We start from the raw sequence: 25,000 nt of genomic DNA, 5'->3' as shown, positions 1-25,000 counted from the left end.
ATTCACCTCAATATCCACAATTCTGGGATGAAAGTTGTTCATTTTATTCAGATCAGCCCGAAAAAAATAAATATATAACTTTTTTTTTTTTTCGACTGCTGTTATTAAAAAAATAATTAAATCTGGAAATCTGGACACAATTTAGATTTAACATGATTGTTTTCATATATTATGCATCAAAATTATTTATGTGAATTTTATGATGAATCTTTTTTATATGGTTAATTTCACATACTGTACATTAAAGTAAAAGGTGTAAAACCATGTTTTAAGGATTTAAGATTTAGATTTTTTTGTAACAAAAAAATCTAATTATACAATTATATTTGCTAAAAAGTTCAAGCTAATTCAGAAGTAACACATTTGTAATTGCTGTCTTTCTCTTTTTTCCTTATTTGTTTTTTTTTTTGTTTTTTTATTTATTTTTTTACTTGTGCTGTTTTTCTAATATATAATTTATAACCCGTTTTCATGTTTTTATGCTATCTATTTGGATGTCCTGATTTTAAAAAAAGCCATGTCGACTGTATTTTTTTTAAAATCTATATCTGAACTCTTGACTAAGGACACCAACGAGTTATACCAATATCAATATCAATTTCAAACGAATAAAACCGGTGTTTGTCACTTTCTCTATTCTCTGTTTTTACCAGGATTTTTTTTTTTTTTTTTTTTTTTTTTTTTGTGTGATATTATGCCAACATTTCAGATATTTAACCATGCTTGCCCTTAAGATCGGAGTAAGGCTATGTCGCCTTTTTATACAAAACCACATGTCCTTTCATTAGGAAATTAAATACCACGAAACAAAACTGAAACATTTTATCAGGACAGCTGCTGGTTTCCAGAACAATCGTGTAGTGATTATTGTCACCAGCAGAGGGCGCTGCAGCTACACTGATTAATTGGGCGCGCTGTTACTTCAGACAGAAGAACTGAATCTGGAGGAGAGGGTGAAGTATAATTGTCATCATCACTCATCAGTTATCAAAAGAGACATACTAACTATTCATGTTAGATTAAAGTAAGTGCGTGTACTATATACAGCACTTGAACAACAGGATGCTGCATATACACTCCGAGATTTTAATGATGTTTGACACTGAAGCAGGAAATGTGATGAGCTTATGTTAATGTGTGATTGTAGCTTTTCTTTGTTAATTTTAGATTGTTCTGATATATTACACACACATGTCAGAGACAGACTTTGAGCTCTAAAGATCATGCATCTCAAAGAACATTTGCATGTTACAAGACGAGAGCCTTGCATCTTCTGGATATTTCTTCCGGTGAGAAAATCCTGCATATCAGCTCTGTATTTTCCTGCATAATAAATTTTACATTATGTACTGACAAGCACATCGACAAACACTTAAAGAGATAGTTCACCCAAAAATGAAACCTTTGTTGTTATTTACTCTCCCTCATGTTGTTCCAAACCTGTATGAGTTTCTTCTGCTGAACACATTTTTGGGTTGTGACTATCCTGTGTTTGTAGTTCTGTGTATAGACGCAACGCAGCATAAAAGACAGAAAAATGCATTTATGCCCCCTGCTTTGTAGTTCTGTGTATAGACGCAACGCAGCATAAAAGACAGAAAAATGCATTTATGCCCCTGATGTAATTCTATTTTAGACACAATTTCTATTTCTGCGTTGTCGTGCGAAGAGTATTGCACGACAAAGATTGTTTCAGTCACTTAGTATGTATTTACTAATTTTAAAATGGTTTAACATTTATTGTCGCGCGCTTACAGAGAGGCTCCGCCCACATGCTGTTCTGATTGGCTGTAGTTTTTGACTGATTTTCTTGCATCGTGTAGCAATGTCACATCTGGTGTGGACAGACAATTTGCTTTACACTGAAATCTTATTGCGTAGTGTCTGGTTAAGATGTGTTAAAGTGTTTTGACTAGGGATGTCAACGATTAATCGATGATCGATTAATTGTCGATAAGAGATGCAATCGATTAAAGCTGTCATGGGCTAAGTTTCCCAAAAGCTTCATAAGCCTAAAAAGTTCGTAAAAACGATCGTACGACTGATCTTAATATTACGGTTTGTTTCCCAAAAGCATCGTAACTTAAGTAGCACTTGAAAATCATCGTAGATCTACGAGTGCTCTGGAGTAATCGTAAAGCCCTAAGTGCATCATACGAAGACAGGTTTATGCAGTCACCTGCAGGACAATCGGCAGATTACACCTTTAACTTGATTCAAGTGCAATGTGATTATAATATAAGGATTTGATTGTACTTTATTGTACAAAACGTTACCCTTATATCTTTATATACATTTATAAATTAATAAATTAAAAAAAAAAAAAGAGCAAAAAAAATAGGAATACACATCTAAATTAAATGAATGAACAAAAAAAAAACGAATAAAAGAAGTAATGTAGGAATTGCTTCAAAGACTGAGGGGAAAAATATGTCAATGACTTGCTGAAGTGCACGAAAACCAGCTGGACCCGGAAATAACGTCTCTCTCTCTCTCTCTCTCTCTCTCTCTTTACTCTATATAAAGTACATTATATATTATTATGTAAAGTATAATATTATACACTATAATATAAGATAACATTGTATTGTATTATAGTTATTATATCCAAGTTGTCTGTCTGGAACGCAGCATTAGGTTAACGTCAATAAACGATCGTTTACTACAATTAAGAGCCATTCTATAAGGTGACATTTCAGCACTTGATAAACGGATAGAAAGTGAAAGTGAACACTTAAACCACAGCTATGTGCGATTGCTTTACGTGCATTGTTGGGAAACGCACGTGAAACAATAACGAACGATCGTAAAATTACTAGTAGAAAACGCTCTTAAGCACTAAGATCAATCGTTATCGGGAAACCGGCCATGGTCGGTTAACCGATTTAATGTTGGCTCATGTGCACTCAACACGTGCAAGCGGCTGTGAGTGACGATGACGGCATATAAATGCATCATCATTCATTCACAATGTACAAATTAAGCTTTTAATGTGATTTAAACTTTTTAAAAGTACATTAAAATAGAAACAACACAAAAGTTATTCAACATGGAAATCAATAGAAATGTAGTAACTAAGTAATTTCCCCAGATAATAGTTTCATATCGTGCGCTTCGCAGGGCTGTAAGGCTATATCTACAACTTGTTAATCCGTTCCTGATTTATTAATTTGTGGCAACTGTCCATGTTTCATTAATTTTGTTCCCTAAATAACCCATGATTTAACTGAAATAAGGGAACAAATTCATAAATCGAACGAATTCTTAATTCATGAAATCTTTAATTTCCTTCCCATGTTTACCACAGTAAGAGATGGGAAAACAGTGATTAAAAGTGAAAGATAATAAAATAAACCTGCGGAATTAGAGGGTTAGACTGTGAAGATTTAGGAAAAGAAACAATGCCTAAATGTTATTGAATTTGTTGGAAAATTCGTGACCAACCGGCAAACCAGAAGAAAGCTGCATAAATGAAAGATATGGGCTCGAACGGCATCCAGAGGGATGGTCGCGATCTAACATTTTCCAGTTAACCTATTATTTTATTAACCTATAATGTTTGGATAATAATATAATATATAATACTAATAATAATAGATGCTTTAAGGAAAATGTATAGCCTATATAAGTAATAGGGTTAACATAAAAATAACAATTTTTTTCATAATTAAAAAAAAAAATATTGCGAAATATATCTGACTTAATTAAGATAACGGATTTAAAAACAGAAGTGTTGGCGGCGCTTCATAAGTTCACGGAAAGAAAAGATGACAACACGCATTCTGTATGTTTGCTTTATTTTACAAGAGCACAAATCTTCTGTTTTTATATTGTGAGTGTGCACAAATGAAATATTAAAACTTTGGATGGAAAAGGTTTTTTTATTTTTATTTTATTTCTGTCTCAGCTGTTTTCGATCGCGCCGGAGCCTGGCGCACACGTATTCCAGCAATTCAAAACTACATCGCAGTCTGTTCATTATCAAAATAAAATAAGTCAACTAAACAATAAAAGGTTACACTATCAGTTTAAATAGACCGTAGTATACCGGTTCCACTTCTGTTATGCCAAGGACGTTACTGCTCATATAAGGAAGATGATCTTTTCTGTCCTATATGCGAACATGCGTGTAAAGTACAATCCTAGTTTACATTATAAATAATAGTTTAACATTCAAATACATTGCGAATATGGAAACATTTGGATTTGTGCCGAATGAGACGTGAGCAATAACCTCCAAATACATCTAGCCAAACCCGCGCTCGCTCGTCCTAATGCACTGTATGCCGGATTTTTAAAAACAAATAGGCCTACCGGAACGCAAAAATTCACCCTGACAATTTCCAGAACAGAATCCAGCAGGATCAAATGAAGTAGGCCTACTGATCATAATAATCAAAGTACTGGTCGATAATAATCCAACGCTATCTCACGACCAATCACAAGTACGTATTTTACGAGGTGGGCTAATTTCGTACGAATTTTGTACGACCTCACACTCGTACAATTTCATACGATTTGCCTAGACCCCAGTGACGGGTAGTAGGTTTAGGGGCGGGGTTTGGGTAGGTAATTCGTACAAATTCCATACGAATGTGCACCTCGTAAAATACGTTACGATTTTTCTGCCGTGGAGATCGGGCTGTAATAAATCACATAAAAAAGATTTAATGTGAGCAACAGTGTTTGCTGCAAGCAGCGCCGATGGAAAGCGATTCACTTACTCAGCACAGCCACAAAGCGCGCCACGGTTCTCACGTTTGGGCTATAATTTATTTTAAATGCCACAATGTCTAATCCCGTGGCACAGTTGAAAACATTGCAATTGAGTTTAAAAATACAAATTATTTACGAGCAATAATGCACAAAAACGATTTAAATGATGCGCGTTCAGCGGTCTCTGTGCGGGATAGAAAACAGTCAACAAAGTAAAATGACCTCAGACGTACAGTATGGCGCGCTCTCTTCATTTTATCAAATGATCATAATCACATCTATTCATTTTATAAACCTGCTACTAACACTTTTATTCAGACTTATAAACCCCTTTAATTCAAGTGAGAAAGCGTTTGTTGTGTGTGGCTTTTGCACATCCTGTCCATGCCGGTGACTGCGTGCCTACAATAGACGCATTTTGCAGCATTAAGGTTAAAGATTAATCGATTAATTGGTCATTAATTTAAACGACGATCGATCATGGAAATGATCGAAAATTGACATCCCTAGTTTTGACTTAAAGTATACTTCTGTCTGGAGCATCACCATTTTTTTTAAATGGAATTTTATTAGAAAAAAAATCATATAAAAGGAACAAAATGTGCAATAATCTCCTGGTACAGCGTCTGTCTGTGTAAATAACTCAACAAAAAAAAAAAAAAAAAAGTCAAACTCTCAATTCACTTGTAAACTAGCCTATTGGTAGCCTAGCTTGTTTGTAAAAGTTTATTTATAAAAATTTGCAGTTTCATTTATGTTAAAAATGACTTTCTAAACAGTCAGTGTAATTTCTCAATATGTAGAAAGTATATATTGTTAAATGTAGTATTTGTGATGGGTTCTCATGCAGGAACAGCTTCTTTAGTGAGGAACACATTTAATGGTGAACAATAATTCTTTACAAACAGAACAATAACTGAAAAATCTGTTTTTTTTGTTAAATGGTTTGTTAAATGTATTATTTGGTTACTGTTCGGACACCTCGGTGATAAAGGACTAACATCACACAATCTGTTAATGAGGAATTTTTATTGATTTTTTTGTGTTAATAGACAACCATAAAATAACAGAATATCTGTGAAAATACAGCATGATTCCAGAATAATGTTCAGATGATCATGTTACAAATAATTCAGTGAAAACACTCAAAGTAAATAAGAACTCCCCGTATAACTCTCTCTAAACTCTTAGTTATGATTTATAAGTATCATTGTGATCCAGTCTTAGATTGAATCCCAAATCAGAAATATTAGACCCAACCCCAGATGCTGGATAATGGTGAAAAAAATATTTGTTTTGTCTGATACTCAAAAGCCGTTAACCCCCTTACCTAAAACTCTCATTAACAGTCTTCTGTTACATACCAGAAAGAAAGCAGGAGAGCTTAGTTGCATGTTTCAGTGCTCAGTCTGACTTCATTGGCTTTGTCCAAACTTCCAACAAACCAAATCCAACAAACATTTTTATACCAAAACAACAGAAATGGAAACTGACTGCTTCACATCATCGTCCTGTGATATTTAAAACCTTGAAATGGAGACATTCTCTTATTCATGAAGACAAATATCCGCAATCATAACATTGTGTGTCCACTGGCATGGAGCTAATGGTTTTAATTCATTTCAATGTGAATTGAGTGGTGGATTGTGGGACTGACAACGGATGGGAGAAAACATTTAAAGAAAGTTGAGCAGTGCTTGACTTAGAAGCCAGCTGCTGTGACCTTCAGGTAGCAATGTCTGTCTTAAATGTTCAAAAATAAAGATTGTAAATTGTTGTTTACACATTGGATGTGTTGCAGTTGTTATAAATGTTAAATATTGCAGTTTGGATGCTTTCATTATGAACTTTCAGGCATTCAAAAACAAAGCTTGCCTCTTTCCAGTTGTAATCATGGATATTTGTGATGATTATATTGGCTGTGCACTGAAACAAACACTCATTAAAGACACGTTTTAGGATTGTAAGCAGCACTGACTGAAGTCTGTTGCTGTAGTGAACAATCGCCGTTAGATTAAACAACAATAGCAAGCACTGCAAAAGCAAAGAAAATATAAAAGAATAAGTAAGTCAAAGTGATTAAATGGTTAAAATATAATAAATGATTATATGATTACATTTAATAATTAAACTAACAATAATTATATGATTCATTGATTATAAATAAATAAAATTCTGGTTGCTCCTGAAGCTACACACACACAGGTTTCTAAATCCTGCATCAGCATCTCGGGCTTCTTATACTGAATGAGTGGTTTTACCGATCATATACAGTTGACATCAGGTTTCTTACTGCTGGACCAAGCGACCAACCTGTCCTGAACAAAGGATGCTGTTGGGTCTTCACTACACTATATCTAACAGCCCTGTCTTTTTTTTAAGATCTGCTATAATTCATGTTGCTTTATCATGTTTTAAAATCTACCTGGAGAAAGTGAATTTTGAATGACTTTGTCAAGGTCATGATCTCTTAATGACCGACAGCTGTGTAACTGCAGGTTTACGACTAAATTCTGGCCCTCAGGAGCAGGTGGGAAAAATCCTTAAGTGAATACAGATACAGTAACTTATTCATGTTTGTGAAAGAAAAAGAAATAGGGCCCTATGAAATCCGTATTCAGATTTTTCTCGACTCCTTTTTAATAAAAAAATTAAAATTTATTAATCAAAAATCACCTAATAATTTTTCTCGACTCCTTTTTAATAGTTAAATTAAAATGTATTAATCAAAAAGCATGTCTAATTAATTCAAATCATGAAACTTATCCACCCTTTTCCTGCGTAAAAATGGGTGCCGCCATTTGTTAATTATATGGGTAAAGCTTCCGGTCTCATTTGCGTCCAGCTATTTTTAGCTGTACAAAACAGTTTTGCTGCTTGATATTGACAATTGATGTGTCCTATCATATTATTTTAATCTGTTACCTTAATTAAGAACACACTGGTTTGTACTGCAAATGGTTTTACCGTTTATTGCACGTTGTTATTCTCCTCGTTATTTACCTATGGCGGCTAATGAAACGGAAGTCTCACCCATAGGCTCACTTCTGCTTTGAGGAAAAAGGTGGATACATTTTCACATCAGTTTATTAAGTGTTTTAGCATGTCTAATTATTTGAATGCATTATACAACTTAATTTATTTTTTTATAACAACTTAAGTTTTTTAAAGTAGCCTTATGATTTTTTCCCTCTTAAATTTTGAGTTGTGTATTTTATTTTTTCTGGTTATCAAATGAAGGTTTAAACGTTTATTTCATTTATCTTTTAATTATTGAAAATTAAGCAAAGGTTTTTTTTGGCAAACAAAGGGGATTTACTATTAAAATTAAAACATGGAAGAAATGTTGTGTGATTATTCCTTAAAAAAAAAAATGTTTGTTTTATTTTAGTACTAGTAGTAGGCTATGTACATTCTACTGAACAAAAGACTTCAAATTAAACCGGACTTTTATTTTGACGGGTTGCCGTGAATACCTTTACTGTTCTGTGTATGTGATATGACGCTAGTTTTACTCAAATCAAACGGTCAGATGGTCATGAAGTGACTCTCAGAGCAGTTCTGAAGATGTTGTTCATGTGTTTACGTCCTCATTTAGTGAGACGGCAGATGCTGAAATCACCGCAACATCAAATTCCAATTTGACAAATTCCATGACATTCTGTGTTAAACTGTGAATTCCGTTTTTATGACTGGATTCCACGATTCTGTCTGCGCTTTCTGCATCACGCAAATCATAGGGCTCTACAGAAAAGCAGAAAAACCCTTCAAAGACCAGTGTTAGTCATTTGGCTCATCAGTAATGTTTAAAAATATTTCACATGACAAGACATCTTTTTTCCCTCTTTGCTTTTTCGTCATCATAGGTTTGAGTTATCTTCTCCTTGAGCTCCTGAATCTGCTGATCTACTTTCTTTCTGAAATCATTCAGTTCTTTTTTTTGTTTTCTGGTTTCATCTTGATGTTTCTTCTTTATCTTCTCTATTTCCTCATGTTTCTGTTTCATTTCATCACAATCTCCTTCTCTGTTTGTTCTTTCTCTCTCCTCTTTTTCTATTCTCTTGATCTCCTCTTGCTCTCGTTTCAGATCTTTTATAATTTTTTCCCATCTCTTTCTCTTCTCCACTCGTCTCTCTTCATCCTCTTTTCTCTCTTGCTCCAGCTGCTCATAATATCTTTTCATTTCATTTATCTTCTCTTCATATTCTTTCTCTTTCTGTTCTCTCTCTTTTATCTGTTGTTGTTTCTCCTCATCTCTGTTCTGTTTTTGTTCCTCTCTCTCTCTTTCAAATGTCTTTCTCTTGTCCTCCAGTTCTTCTTGTTTTTCTCTCAGCTGTTTCTCGTGTTTCTCTTTTCTCTCTCTTTCCTCTTCCTCCCGTTCTCTCATCTGTCGTTTCTTCTCTTCCTCCCATTCTCTCTGCTGTTGTTTAATTTCCTCTTGAGACTCTTTGTCGTTTTCAGTCTCTTTTATTTTTCTCTTCCATTCTTCTCTCTCTTTCTCTTCTTGTTTCTTCATCATTTGTTCCTCTGAATCTCTCTTTTATTTCCTCTTCCTGTTCTTTTCTTAACTCTGTCATGATGTGTTCATGATCCTTTTTCATCTTTTCTTGATCTCGTTTAATCCTTTCTTCTTCTTTCTTTCTCTCTTCTTCTTCTCTTTCTTTTATCTCTTCTTCACACTGTATTATCTGATCTTCATTCTCTCTCTTCATCTTCTCTATTCTTTGTTTATATTCATCTCTTTTCTGTTTCTCCTCTTCTTCTGATCGTTTCTGATCCTCTGTCTCTCGTTTCTTCTGATCTGATTGTTCTTTCTCCTCAAACTCTCTCCTGATTGTTTCCTCTTGTTCTCTGAACTTCTTCTCCAGTTTCTCTCTTTCCTCCAGTCTTGTTTTCATGCTTTCGAACTGCACGTTTTGATTTTCGGATTTTTGGCTTTTTTTCTTTGAGCCTGAGCCTTTTTTCTTTCATTCTCTTCTATCATTTTCATTCTCTGTTCAATGGAGATTGCTGCCTCCTTAAACATCTCATTAGTGAAATATCGGCCCTGATTAGATTTCTTCAGTCGTTGTTCTATCATATTGAACAGATGAGTAACTTGTGTCTGATCTTGTGTTTCTGTGTTGTTAAAAGCCAGGAATCTGTTTCCACAATCTCTGATCAGTTTCTCAAGGTCATCATTTTTATATTTCTCTACATATTGTTCTATTGTTTGTTTTTTCAGATAATCTCCTCTAGTGTAGAGAACAATGCAGAAATCTGCTGCTTTTGGGCCAAATATCTTCATTATCATGTCTAAAGTGTCTTTCTCCTCTCTGGTGATTTTCCACATATTAAACACAATAATAAACACGTGTGGTCCAGGTGCTGACAGTGAAACACACTTCATTATTTCTCTCTGCACTTGTTCTTCTGTCAGTGAGGGGTCAAAGAGTCCTGGAGTATCAATAACAGCTACTGATCGACCATCAACTTCACCAGTTACCTTTGTGCAAGTAGTGGTCACCAAACATGAACTGGCTTTACTGTAAAACCCATTTTTTTTGAGGATAGTGTTTCCTGTGGCAGACTTTCCACTTCCTGTCCTCCCAAACAGCAAGATTCTCAAACACTCCTGGATCTGATGCTGAATTTTCTTCATCTGAAAATGACAATAATAGAGTTTTCAAAATAACAACAATTTATTAAATTTGACCCTGAGCAGCGAGTGTTAAACTCAAACCTAAAATGCAATGTTCAGTGTGTTTTTAAACATAATGTTTATTTTAAGTTTCAGATGTTTAAATACACACTAGGAAAATAATAATAATAATAATTGTACTTTGTGAAAGTACACAGTGATGTCTATGGAAGCAGAACTAATACATCTTTCAAACATATCGTGAAGACGTGGTTTATTTCTGTCAAATGCAGTGTGCAGGTAACTATAAAGCTTACTCTCGTCACCGGTTCAGCAGCCATTTACTGTATGTCTTTTGCTTCTCCTCCTCAATGGATGAAATTGTGTGTTGTAAATCCGACAGGTTCTGACTGCATGGCAGCTCACAAACCCCTGATCACAAACGATTAACTGTTTACAAATGGAGCTGGTGGCTCCTCTGTAGAATAAGCTGATCTAGATCCTAAATACTGCTTGAGTGACTGATGATCATAAACCAGTGAAATATTTCCTCAAGAACATTTCAACCAGATAAACTGTTGAAAAGCAAAGTATAGTTCGGTAAAAGATATGTTTACATCCAAATTGGATGTTTTTAATTTTTAATTTATAAATTAATTTATAACCCTTTTTCATTTGTAATTAATTTAAATATTAGGTGGTTATTGTTTTGACTTACTCATATTAGGATGATTGGGTGTTTCTTCTTCTCTTATTGTTGGTTGTTTCTCCTCCCGTTGTGTCTGTTTCTCCCATTCCTCTCGTTCTCTCTTTAGCTCTTGCATCTTTCTCTCTTGTTCCTCGATGTCTTTAATGTCTCTTTTATATTGTTCTTCTCTAAATTCTTCTTCTCTTCTCTTTCTCTCTTTGTCACGCTTCTGTCTTTCTTCCTCCATCATCATCTTTATTCTCTTCATCTCTTCATGTTTGAACTGAAGTTCTTCTCTCTCTCTCAGTCTTCTTTCTTTCTCTCGTTTTAGTTTCTCATAATATTCATCCCATGTTTCTTTTTCTATCTTTCTCCTTCTCTCATCCTCTTCTTCTCTTCTTTGTCTTTCCTGTTGTGTCTGTTTCACCCATTCCTCTCGTTCTTTCTTCAGCTCCTCTCGTATCTTCATCTCTTGTTCTTCTCTTTCTTTAATGTCTCCTCTATATCGTTCTTCTCTCTCTCTAAATTCTTCTTCTCTTCTCTTTCTCTCTTTCTCATGATTCTGTTGTTCTTCCTCCATCTTCAGCTTCATCTTCTTTTTCTCTTCTTTGTGTTTCTTCATCAGTTCTTGTCTTTCTCTGTTCACTTGCTCCACTTTCTCCATCAGTATGTTCTTCTGAATTTCTTGTATTTCTCTCTCCATCTCTCTGAACATCTTACATGAGTAGTAACTCCCTCCGTTCTTTTTCACCATGTTGTCTATCTTCTGCAGTAGATCAGTCACCTGTGTTCGGTCTCTAGTCTCTTTATTATTGAACACATGGAATCTGTTTCCACACACTTCAATCAGGTTTTTAAGAGCAGATCCAGGTTTTCCCAAAAACTGATCAATGGTTTTGTTCTTCAGTTTGTCTCCATTGGTAAACAGCACTATGGTGTACTTTAAAGAGTTTTCTCCAAAAGTCTCTTGGATGATCTTCACTGCTGTTTTCTCTTCTTCAGTGAATCGTCCGAGTGGAATCAGTAAGAGAAACACATGTGGTCCAGGCAGGATCATGGAGATGCAGTTGCTGATTTCTCTCTGGGTTTCTTCATTACTGAGTTCAGTATCAAACAGTCCTGGAGTGTCGATCACAGTGATGTGTCTGCCGTTGATTTCAGCTGTTTCTCTCTGACACTCTTTAGTAACAGACTCTTCAGAAAAGTCTGATTTAAATGCTTCTCTTCCTAAGATGGTGTTTCCAGTTGAACTCTTCCCAGCTCCAGTTTTTCCCCAGCAGCACAACCTCAGATCATCTTCTCTTTCTCCCTGAACCTAAAGATAGATCAAATAAAAGTGAATATTGTAAATTATCCAGATCATCAGAGAATATTGTGTATATTTTATTCTGAAGCATCATGTGCTGATCATATTATTTCTTTGAAACTCAGAATATAATGTTATTGTTTTTACAAATCCATGTAGACTTCAGCAATCATGAAAAGTTTTTAATCAATGCATGTTTTCTGATAATTACCTTGTGACTGAAACCACGTCTCTAATGAATGGACTCTCTTCTTCGTTTCTTCTAATTCTTTCAGTTTCTCCATCTGTGCCTCCATCAATGTCTCTGTGGAGAAACAAACACCACTATTTTCCTCAACCATCTGCTCCAGTTTCTCCATCAGCACAGACACTTGTGTGTTCAGGTCGATGAAATGATGTCGTCCTCCAAATCTCTCAATGACAGACTGTGTTTCTTCATTGAGTTCTGCTGTCTGATGCTCTGAATTCTGCTTTCTGAGGATCATGATGTGTTTGTTGACTCTTGAGCTGAATATCCTCTGGATCTTCTCTATTTCTGCTTTGTCTTCATTATTAAGTGGAGCATCAGGAATGATGAGGATGAACACATGAACTCCAGGATGACAGAGAGACACACAGCGGTGAGTCTGACGCATCACTTCCTCCTCTGAGAGCTGAGTGTTGAACAGAGCTGGAAGCTCCACCAGACAGATCAGACGTCCATCAAGCTCAACGTCTCTCCTCACACACTCTGAGCTCAGCTCTGATCTTCTCTCGCTCTGCTTCAGGATCAGGTTTGATGTGAAGGATTTTAATTCTCTGTTACTCCCACACACAACCAGATTCAGCTTCAAACACTCTGGAACTGTGTCAAAGAAATAAACTAGTGTGATTTGAACTTAAGTTAGATTAATGCTGCAATCACATCATGTCAGAATTACTGTAATCATGACTGCACTGTAATTTACTAGTTTCCCACTAAAAACCGTTCACGTCTTTGCTGAGTTCATACTCATGTGGAAAAACTGACAAGAAAGATGTAATATATAACCTATGATTATAAAACAATCAAAACAACTAAATATTATTATTATTTTAAGTAATCATTTAATTTAGGCCAAATTCTCTGTGGATTAAATCTGAAGATTACTTTATTTACTTCCAGACAAATTGTGACCCCAGTGCATTATTTATCACAATCTTAATAGCAGCTGTTAATATCTTATAATTAAGGCTGTCAAGAGATTACAATTTTTTAATCTAATTAACCACATGATGTGCCGATTAATTAATTAACTGAAGTAATTGCAAATTAGTCGCATATCAATTTCAGCCAGATCCAGAAAATGAATCCACTCACCCAGTGTCTTGATCTTCTTCTGTAACTCTCTGATTTCATTGTCTTTCACTCTCAGTTTCTCCTCTAGTTCATGTCTGACTCTCCTTTCTGGAGCTCTCATAATCATCTGAAGAGAATAGGGTTCAGTCTTCATACAGTCTATAACATCTAGCATCTTTAAGATCTGTTGAGAGGTTCTCTGGTCCTTTAACCCCATCACACTGTGCCAGCTCCCATAGAGTCTCACAACACTCTGAGATTCTGTGGATGCTACAAAATCAGTCACACTTTTATTAACAGTGAGTTCAGTAAAGAAAAGCACCATGAAGTGTTCTTGTGAGTAAAATATTCTTTTGATCTTCTCCATTTCTGCTCTGTCTTCATTATTAAGTGGAGTGACAGGAGTAACGAGGATGAAAAGATGAACTCCAGGATCACAGAGAGACACACAGCTGTGAGTCTGACGCATCACTTCCTCCTCTGAGAGACGAGAGAGAACTGGAAGCTCTATTACACTGATCTGCCGTCCATTAATCTTCTCCTCTTTCTTCACACACACACTGCTCTTCTCTTTCTGATGTGAAAGTTCATTCACTGGTTTATTTATTATCTCTCTAAATATTCTAGACACTGAGTTGTTGAGTGTTGAATTATTTCCACACAGCACGATGTTCAGCTTTGTTTTTCCAGTCGTCACTGAAACAAGATTAGAGACAGTAGACTCAGTTCAGCTTTCATACCAAATCACTTCCTTAAACCACAACAAAAATATATTTTTTATATATTATTTTTTTTAAATATATAAAAATATACTTTTGGGGTGGATTTGCTGTGATCTCTGACAACGTACATACAAACTGTGTGAACTTAGCCTTCAGAGGAATTTTTCACCCAAAACTGAAAATTCTATCATCATTTACCTACATGTTGTGACAAACACATATGATTGTCTTTGATTACATCATGAAATACAAAAGGGGCTTTTAGCAGAATGTCCAGGCTACTTTCATCACACTTTAGAAGCAGAATGATGATTTTACCATCAAGCTAAAAAAAAACAAAAAAAAAACACCACAAATGTACCCTAAAAGCATACTTTGTCGTTCTGTCAATGTCTTAACTCCCTATTCCAAAATATATATATATTTTTTTCTTTACAAACATTTTAGAAGCTTTTTAAACAAAAACAGATTATTAAATGGAATAAATAGTATTCCAGTCATGCAGTAGTGCTGCAGGAGACTCAGTTTCTGTCTCTACTACACTGTAACTATTAAAGGACAAATAAGTATTTCATGATCCTTTTTTAAGGCATTATCCTGAAAAAAAAAATAGACTTTGACAAACCTCCTCCATCACTTGCTGTTTTTGTGCTCTCTTTGAGATCAGAGTCCTTCTTCTCTTTCTCTTCTCCTCCGACTGAAGTTTCAGATCTGCTCAGATCTTCATCCACTGATGATCCATCACCTCCATCCTCATACATGTTACAGAGGAGAAATTCTTCATGTTCTTTCTTGAGTATCTCTTCTGTTCTTCTGAACAACTCAGAGCGCCATCTAGTGTTTACTGTATCAAACTGTAGATGTCCTCCTCCACACTCCTTTATTAAATCATGAATAGCATTATTTGTGTTCTTATAAGACAGAGACATGTGTCCGCGTGTGTCTTCATCAGTAGTCAGCACTATAGTGTGTTTCATGGCCTGCTCACTGAAGAGGTTCAGCACAGTTTTCACTCTGTGTCTGTCATCTTTGATGTGTCTCTTATACTGCAGTACGAGAACGATCACATGAGGTCCTGGAGCAGACAGAGACACACACTCTCTCACTGTCTGTGTGATCTGATGCTGTGAGAGATTCTGCTGGAGCAGGTGAGGAGTGTTTATAACTGTGATGTGTCTCTCCTCCATCTCTTCACTGATTCTCACACTGTGCTGCTGTGAATAAGATGAAGCTTCACTGTGAAACACTTCTGTTCCCAGTAAAGTGTTTGCCACTCGGCTGTTTTCTGATCCATTCTTTCCTATCAGCACAATCCTCAGATCACTCACTGAAAAAGAACACACACACACACACACACACACACACACACACACACACACACACACACAAATGTTAATGTCATGCTTTATGGGGACTTTCAACAGACATAATGATTTTTTACTGTAAAAACTATATATTCTGTCCCCTAACCCTTAAGACAACCCTCACAGAAAACATTTAGTATGATTTAAAAGCTGTTTATGTTGTTGTTCTTGAAAGCCTCCTTTGTAAAAGATTGTGTCAACAAGCATGTTATAGACTAGTACATTTGGGCATGTTCATTTCTAAGTTTAATTTAGCTAAAAAGGTTCTGCGCAGCCCTTAAGCCCCTTTAGTCCTGTCAGTGTCAGGGTTCTGCCCTGGCAGCTTTGTCTGTTTTGTCCTTGTTTAGTGTTTCTTTGTTTGTCCTGTGTATGAGCACATGGCTTTGTCTTTGTTTATGTTGGCCATGTGCTCCTTTCGTCCTGCCCCCTTGTTTCACATTGCCACGTCCCCTTATTTAGTCCTTGTTTGGTGCTTGTTACTTGATTGTTCTCACCTTGTGTTTGTGAGTTAGTGTTTACTTGCCTCTCTAGCTGGTCTTTGCTAAATAGAGTTTTTTCTTTGTCTGTTAAGGTCTGGTATTTATATTTATTTGTCTTGTGAGTTCTCTGTCTGTTCCTGTCCTGTCTCCTGCATTCTCCCTGGCCACTGGGTCTTCCTGCCTGGAGGTCGGACATGTGCGGCTTCACCTTCATAGCCAAGTGCTCTTGGTTCCTGTTAATGACCGTTCACGCCACTCCCTCCTGTTGTGCCTTGTCTAATTTGTCAAACTTCTTCCCTTGCTCATTCTGAATTTGGGTCCTTTCCCTCAGTAACACTGACCGTCAGCTCCACCTTGACCTCCTACTGTGCTTTGGTTTCCAGGCCCAACTCCAATTCATGCCCCTGGCCCTCCATCTCCATATGCAGAAATTTACTTTGGCATGCAAAAGACTGATAAATTCATAATTAATGGCATGGGCTGTTTCAGTCGACAGAAATGTGGGACACACAGGCCTATAATAAACTGCTGAAATGTTTGCGGGGCAAATCTCAGGTCAGTCCGAGCGCTCATGGTATGCACAGTCATCTTTAAGTTTCTAAAGAGTAATCGACGATGCGATCGCACATTTCACAAGATCCACTTCAGCTGTCACTAGCCAAGGGTGAATAAGCCTTGTGTATGTGGTTTAACTAAATACTGAATCACGCGCCACACTCAAGGCCATCGCTTCAAATCGCCTGTCCAATTCAGCCAGAAATGACTCAGTCCACCACATTTTTATTAGTGAGTTTATAAAGAAAACAACGAATATTTGTTAACTTGCTAAAGCTGGAAAATAACGAAAAGTGAGAGTCCTCTCATGTCCTCTCAAGTTAAGAACCATCCGCGACTCGGGAGGATATGGGACTTAAATAATTCATTTAACCCAAAAACGTACTTATTCTAACCACTAAAATAATAAAATAATACAAATAAAACTATAAAACTCAAACAAACTAAATTTTAAAATTTATTTTGTTTCTCCTATCAGCTTTGGAAGACAGAACTGGATTTCTTTTTTTACCCACCTAGCCCCCCCTAAACTCCGCCTATACTTGACAGTAACACCCTGTAGTGTCACATAATTCAGTTCACACATCACTGCTCTCCTGCTGGTTATACTACAACAGTTATGTTTTGAAAATAATTACAGCGTTTTACTGTGAAGTTATTGCGTATTTTATTAGTAACAAATTTTTCAACATTTTTCGCGTTTCGCACTTTGCAGACGGTCCCTTCTGACTTGTCTCTCAGACGCAGCGCATTGAGACAGAGCGGAGGAAAGCTTGTTTTGAGGAAATTCGCTTGTAGTTCGTTTTATACATCAATACCAAAGAAAAGAGGCGTCAATTGTGTTGTAAAAACTTTTTTTTCTCTCTCTCTCTGTCTCTCTCTCTCTCTCTCTCTCTCTCGTGATTTAGCCTATTGATACAGAAAAGTCGAATCTGTGAATATCTTGCCAACTTTACCGAACTTGTTAAAAGGTAGTAGGCTATCACAAACATGTTTTCATTAAAATCACTGACAGAAACAGCCATTTTCTTTTAAGTCTTTGTTACCAGCATTCCTTTGGGTCATAAAGATTTAGTTTTTCTATCTCCACGAGTGTCATCTGTTATGTAGCCTTGTTCATCTAAAAGTGCTCTTTTCCCAGCCCGGATCTCACGGAAATTCGTACAATATTTTACGAGGTGGCTAATTCGTACGAATTCGTACGACCACACTCGTACAAATTCATAAGATTTTTGCCAAACAGTACGTATTTTACGAGTTGCACATTCGTATGAATTTGTACGAATGACCTACAACCTAACCCCACCCATAAACCTAACCTTCACTGGGGTCTAGACAAATAGTATGAAATCGTACGAGTGAGGTCGTACGAATTCGTACGAATTAGTCACCTCGTAAAATATGTACGAACCTAGCCAAAAAGCCACGTATTGACTGGGAAACGCAGACTTTAATTAAATATGCATTAATGGTGTAATAAATACATTTGCCTGTCAACCCATGTTCATTGTTACCGTGAACAGTGCGCTGTCAGCTTGTGCAGAACAGCAAAAGTAGACTCGGTGCGGAAACGGTCGCTTCGGTGCTGCATCTGCACCAACGCATTGCCAAACCGCATCCGCCTGCAGAGTGAATGCTCTGATCTGATAACAAGTGCACGGAAAAAGTATGCACTGCAAACCCGCTTTTTCCACTCGGTAAAAAGCGAAAAAACTATAATAACGTTGGTCTAGACAATAGATAACTGACCTGAGTGTGTATTGAAATGTTTTATATGTATAAAAAATTGGAGATGTAGCTACCCTTTTGCTGTATGTGAGATGTAGCTACCCTTTTGCAGGTTATTAGCTTCTTCCTCTTCGAGAGTACTGTGAAATATTATTTAATAAACTAAACGTTTTAAAATTAAAAAGTAGAATATCTACTAAAAGTAGAACATTGCCTATGTTGGCTAATACTGTACTTCATAAATACTCCATCATTAAGGGAACGTTGCTGCATATACGTATATCTGATTCCTGATCTTGATGCCGTTTCAACACCAACCCCTTTAAAATGAAAAAGAAAAACTATGAAATACGATAACTGTCGACTCTTTCCATGAAAAATACAAGAACGTTATCAGTGTCATTTATTAATGTTGTAGCCTAGCTTGGTTTAGCCAGCATTTTTGCTCATATTGAAATAAAAACCCATTTTCTCATGGTCACCAAAAAAGACCTTTGCAGTTAGTTTCTTCCTGGTGTTCGGTGTCACTTAAAACATAAATGTTTAAGTCGCAGTGACTTTTTGTATATAATTTTTATTCTTACCTGAACCTGACGCCATTTCAACATGTATAAGCCTTGAAGTCAAAATCGAAAAAAAAACATTCAAAGATGAAAGATCCTCATCTGTGCCCCGCCTGCAGAGGCTGCAAAATGAATAATTAACATTATTAATTGTAATATATATATATATATATATATATATATATATATATATATTATATAGATATATATATATAATTTAGTATATATATATAAATATATGAAAAATATATATATTTTTGAGTAAATTGAGAATGAAACTTGAAATTATGTATTCTAGTTCGGTCTGTGTCGTCCATTCAGTTTTCCTATTTTAAACCAGAAATGAAATACGAAAGATGCAGTTTCTTCTTTAAACTGTTCTGATGAATACAATAAGTAGAAACAAACGCATTTTCATTATTCAAAATTATTATTTTTATTTAAAAATCATAGAGATGATATCAGTGAGTGGTTTTCTTTGTCTTTTGTTTGATTGACATTAATGGCAGACAGTAGTTATTTACATTAGAACCAAATGCACAGATCTAATTTACTGACACGTTGTTTATGTTCACTGAAGACAAAACTCTGGCTTCACGTTAATACTCAACAAGACTGGTCTTCTGTGTCCGGAGCGCGCGCACAGAACGCACCTGAAGGCTGATTTATACTCGACGCGTCCACAAGTTCGCTTGGGTTGCGCGCGGGAAAATATGACGTCATCGCTGTGTTGCAGAAATGTGGTCTTGCTGCAGACCATGGGCGAGTGGAGCTCCACTCTCAAACAGGAAATACGTCACCTCCACTCGAATTAATCAAGATGGGGTCGCCGGGAGTTCTTCAAACTTTAACTCAGGTAATTTTATCTCAGCATTGCTAAAATAGCAAACTGATGCTGTCATAACTTGCAGTGTAAGCAAAACGCACGGGGCTTGCGTGAAATTCTTCACAAAAGGATTAATAAACACTATGGATTTATACATTTCTGGCGAGCAATGTTGATGCCTTGCCAATGTTAGCTGATGTTGCATGATGGCTAGCATAAGTGTAACTTATGTTTTGGTGGCTTGTGTTAAAATAACGTGAATAATGAAAGGACACGATCGTTTTGTATGTGTATGCGTCTAGTATTCGTTGTATAACGTAAAAAGTCATATGAGGAGGTTGTTTTCACATTTAATTTTTAATTCACTTCCAGGGATAGAATTAGCATGAAATATGCAACGCTCTTTATATTTTAAATGTATTTTGCCACCCTAAAAGTCAAAGTCTTTTTATATGTGACATTAACATGCAAGTATCCATTTTTTCTATTTTGTTGTTCTATTATTCTGTTGTTTGACTTTTTTGTTTCAGTTCAGATGTATTTCTTATGAATAGGTGTTATCCATCCTGATTATACCTCCACAAATAGAGCACTTCTGTAGAGGCAGTTAAACTCTGGACACTGACTGGAACTTCTGAGCACCATCCCCTTGTCTGCTTTGGGATTGTCAGGTAAATGATGCAGTACTTTTCTGTGTTGAATTTACATAACGTCAGTACACAGACATAGTTTTGTTCCAGTTTTGCTATGCTCATGTCTTCTTTGTGTCCCCCAGCCCAGCAAGATCACAGATGCATCAGAACAACAAAGCACAACTGTGGTGGCCCAGGCACCTCCAGCAACAAGTAAATTGCTTTAACATGAATGATAATGGAAAGTCAGTCATGTAATTAAACTTGACCCATGTGATGTAATTGTTCATGTTAGAGGTTTAACAACATTGTCAGCCAGGAGCCAGGAGCATTAAAAAAGAAGACTTCAGCACCGTTGTGTCATAAACCATAAAATATTAGTTTATTATTATTACTATTATTATTATTATTATTTCTACTAGGTAAAAGTACCAAAGATAAAAGTACAGAAAATATCAACATTACGTACAAAGAGGTGACATTACATGCAAAGCACCCTTTATACATGTATATAACAATTGATAATACAAAATGAAAGCTTTAACAAACTAAATTAAAAATAACTGTTTTAAAAGTTTGTCCGGACCAAAATGGTGCCGGTTCGAGTCGCTAGTGGAGGTACGTTTTTACGCTCTTGAGTGGAGCTTCACTCGCCCCTATGTCTGCAGCCACACCATCTTGGAGTTGCAGGAAGTTCGCTTTGAGTGGGCGTGTGTACGGCATTTTTTGTAAAGCGGGATTTATACTTTCGCCTGGCTCCGCTTTGTGATCCTCCACTGACTATACGCACACCTTCCCAAACAGACAAGGCATTTGTACTGGTCACGATGAGTAATTGTCCTCTTAATCCATCGAAAATCACCATTGAGAAGAAGTCATTTCCAGGTACAAGTCTTGTGATGTTAATGAATTAATAATTTCTTAATGAACAAACATAAAACAATCTTAAACTATTGGCTTTATTTCGCATCAAATACAAAACAACTTTAAGCAAATAGTGTATAGTATCTAAATGAATTCTAATTCTATATTACTATTTAAATTGAACTGAGCTCAATGATGACATCTCTGAATTCAATGATGAACTGCCTTTAATTGTCATTTTAGCATTATTTACACACTGTTTTCCTAATTAATGTTGTTCAGTTGCTTTGACACAATCTTTTTTTGTTTAAAGCGCTATATAAATAAAGGTGACTTGACTTGACAATAAAAATAAAACGTACTTCAAATAAAAAGCCTTGGACAATCTATGCAAAAAAAACAAAAAAAAACACCTACATTGTTTTTTGTCAAAAAGCACCTGATTGAGTTTTACATTAAACTGCTTCTGTTTCACACAAACGCCGGCACAGACGTGCATATTCGGCTAGAATCGCCCTGAACTCGTGCTCCTTCGGATGCGGAGCGTCTTTCGGAATATAATGTGCAGCGATTTTAATAACTACTTTAAAGTATGGAGGTTAAGTTTAGCCTTAGAAGGAGAGAAAAGTGAAGAGCAGTAAATTGTTGTATCTTGTTTATCACATTTGTTGGAAGCCAAAATCGAAAATAAAATCTGGTCTGACTGTCTGACTGTCTGTCTGTCTGTCTATAAAATAAATTTGATGACATAGCCTAAATAAAACAATTGGAATAAAATATGTACCTGTGTGTTTGGGTGAGCTGTCTCTGGATGAGTTCATGAAGGGCATGTAAAAGCAAACGCTTTATTTAAGTGAATTTTTGAATGTTTTGTTCATGACATTAAAAGCCCAGCTTACAAAACTTGCTAAATCAGCCCTCTGATGTATGTCAGTCACATATATTTTTCCTACTTGTAAATAACTAGAATGCCACTTGAAGTCGGACATCCAACCTGTGAACTCGGGACAGATCCATCAAATGATGAACGGTAATTCAACTATAGCCCTGTTCAGACCATTATTATTTTTAATAATTGGACGGGGTAGTTGGTGATTTTAATGCCGTCCAAATCCAGGATGTTGGTGTTTTTCTCTCACCACCCGTGTAAAAATCTCAGGTCTGTGAGCGTGACAGCTGTGATTGTTGACGTACGACGCTGCTGACGTGTTATCTTTGTTATTGGGCGCACCAGAAAACACGTCAGCAGCGTCATACGTCAACAGTCACAGCAGTCGCATTCACAACAGACCCGGAAGGGAAAACAATCCTGAAATAAAGTCATAATTTTTGTTATTTTTGGACCTAAATGTATTTCCGATGCTTCAACAAATTCTAACAGACCCTCTGATGTCACATGGACTACTTTGAAGATGTTTTTATTACCTTTTCGGGACGTGGACAGTATACCGTACATACATTCTCAATGGAGGGACAGAAAGCTCGCCTCGGACTAAATCTAAAATATCTTAAAACTGTGTTCCGAAGATGAACGGAGGTCTTACGGGTTTGGAACGACATGAGGGTGAGTCATTAATGACATAATTTTAATATTTTGGTGAACTAACCCTTGAACTGTCTTTACATTTATTTTGAAAGATGAAGCTCGCGATTATGGAAAAGGGCATTATTTCTGATGAGTGCTTGTGGTGATTGGCCAATCACAATGCACTGGGTCAGTTGGCCAATCAGAGCAGACTGCGCTTGTCGGAAGGAGGGACTTTGTAGAAGTGTTTGAGAGAGGCGGGGCATAGAGGACCTAAAAATAATGTGTTTTTGAACATTAAATCATGTCAACATATTCTGTTACACCAAATACACAAAATAATGATCTTTAAACAGCATCATATGACCCTATTAAGAGTTTCTTTAGCAGAGGAGAAAATGGACAAAACATTCAAGATTTCAAGATTCAAGATTTTTATTCGTCACATACACAATTATATAGAGCATATATAACCAGGAGTGAAATGTGAGTCAAGTCCACTCCATGGACAGTGCAATTATTAAAGAATACAACACAGATGAGAATATACATAAATATAGCTATGAAAGAATGAAATAAAAGTAAACAATAAAAATATAAGAATAAAATATAAAAATATGTATACTGTAGAATTAAATATAGAATGGAAAATAATGTGCATGAAAGTACACTGTAGTCTTAAATATTAAGATACACAGGAATGTACAAGAGGCAAATGTGCAAACAGGTTGACACTTTCAGTATGTCAATGTGAGGTAGTGAATGATGAATATCTTACTGATAAAGTGAATATTAAGTGGAGACATGAAGATGTTAGGAGGGCTGGTTTTGAGTTTAGGAGCCTGATGGCCTGGGGGAAGAAACTCCTCCTAAGGTCTCTCAGTTTTGACATCAGGCTACGGAAACGCTTACCAGATGGCAGCAAAGTGAAAAGATGGTTACTGGGGTGAATGGAGTCCTTGATTATTTTAACAGCTCTGCTTTTGCAGTGTTTGAGGTAGATGTTCTGCAGAGAGGGGAGAGCAGACCCTGAGATGCGCTCAGCTAAGGCGCACAACTCTCTGCAGGGCTTTGCAGTCATGACTGGAGCTGTTCCATACCACACTGAGATACACTGAGTCAGTACACTTTCTATGGCCCCTGAATAGAAAGTTTTCAGGATTGCTGGCGAAACCCTGAATTTCCAAAGCTGTCTCAGATGGTACAGTCTTTGCCTGGCTTTATTAACCTGTGTTTGAATGTGAGTAGTCCAAGTCAGGTCCTCGGAGATGTTTACATCAATGGAACTTAAAGCAGCTCACCCTCTCCACAGGGGTCCCGCTGATCATAAGAGTATAGGGCTGCTGCTGTCTCTTCCTGAAAAACATGAAGAGGGAGAAGAAATGTGTTGCACACAATGCATGAAAGTGAGTTAATGAGATGCTACACAGTAGATCGCACAGGGATCACGTTTGTGACCGATCTTATTAGAGACACGCTAACATTTCCAACACCGCACAGAAATGCCATAGCACCAGAAATGGAAGTAATCACTACATTAAGTACATTAACCTTCTTTAAGCAAAGTGATCACACAAACAATTACAGCACTTTCAGAACCCTATATTATGTCACTGTTCATTTCCTATAAAATATGTTAACTATGACAGCATGTGTGTTTGTGTATGTCTGTGTGTGTGTGTGAGAGAGAGAGAGTACAGTAAAAAAGGAAAAATTATGCCTGTAATTTCAAAGTGAAGGCTTATAATAGCCCCTACACTTAAAAGCGCTTTTATTTCCTTCTTGGACAAACAACCAATCACAGTCTTCCAAAGACTGTGTCATTTATAGCAACAGAGTCGTCCCCGCCTACTAAAATAAACGTTTTTGTCTTTTCCTCGCTCAGAGTTGCTCTCAGATTGGTCTTCAATCACTTTTAAGCTAAGACTCCTAGTTAGAAATTTTAGATTAGGGAACACATATTCAGTATATTCAGTAACTATTCACTATTAAGAGTTTCCTCTTAACAAACTCCTAATTTGCTGCTTATTAATACTGTGGGGGGTGGGGGTGGGGGTATAGTCATGTAGAAAGGCATTAATATGTGATTTATAA

The 25,000-nt window shown here is 36.3% G+C and overlaps 1 protein-coding gene and 1 pseudogene across 1 annotated transcript in view; both read right to left on the bottom strand.

Moving 5' to 3' along the window:
• Positions 1 to 15,388, bottom strand: part of LOC109084188 (GTPase IMAP family member 8-like) — a 28,225-nt gene extending 12,837 nt beyond the window's left edge. The window contains 2 exon segments of the mRNA XM_042711596.1: positions 13,670 to 14,344; positions 14,996 to 15,388. Of these exon segments, the coding sequence (XP_042567530.1) occupies positions 13,670 to 14,344; positions 14,996 to 15,347 (1,027 nt within the window). The 5' untranslated portion in view covers positions 15,348 to 15,388.
• Positions 11,038 to 12,387, bottom strand: LOC109051188 (annotated as a pseudogene).
• Positions 15,389 to 25,000: the final 9,612 nt, after the last annotated feature.

Source organism: Cyprinus carpio, chromosome A22, assembly GCF_018340385.1.
Source record: "Cyprinus carpio isolate SPL01 chromosome A22, ASM1834038v1, whole genome shotgun sequence".
NCBI lineage: Eukaryota > Metazoa > Chordata > Actinopteri > Cypriniformes > Cyprinidae > Cyprinus > Cyprinus carpio.
This window is presented reverse-complemented; position numbering and strand designations above follow the sequence as displayed.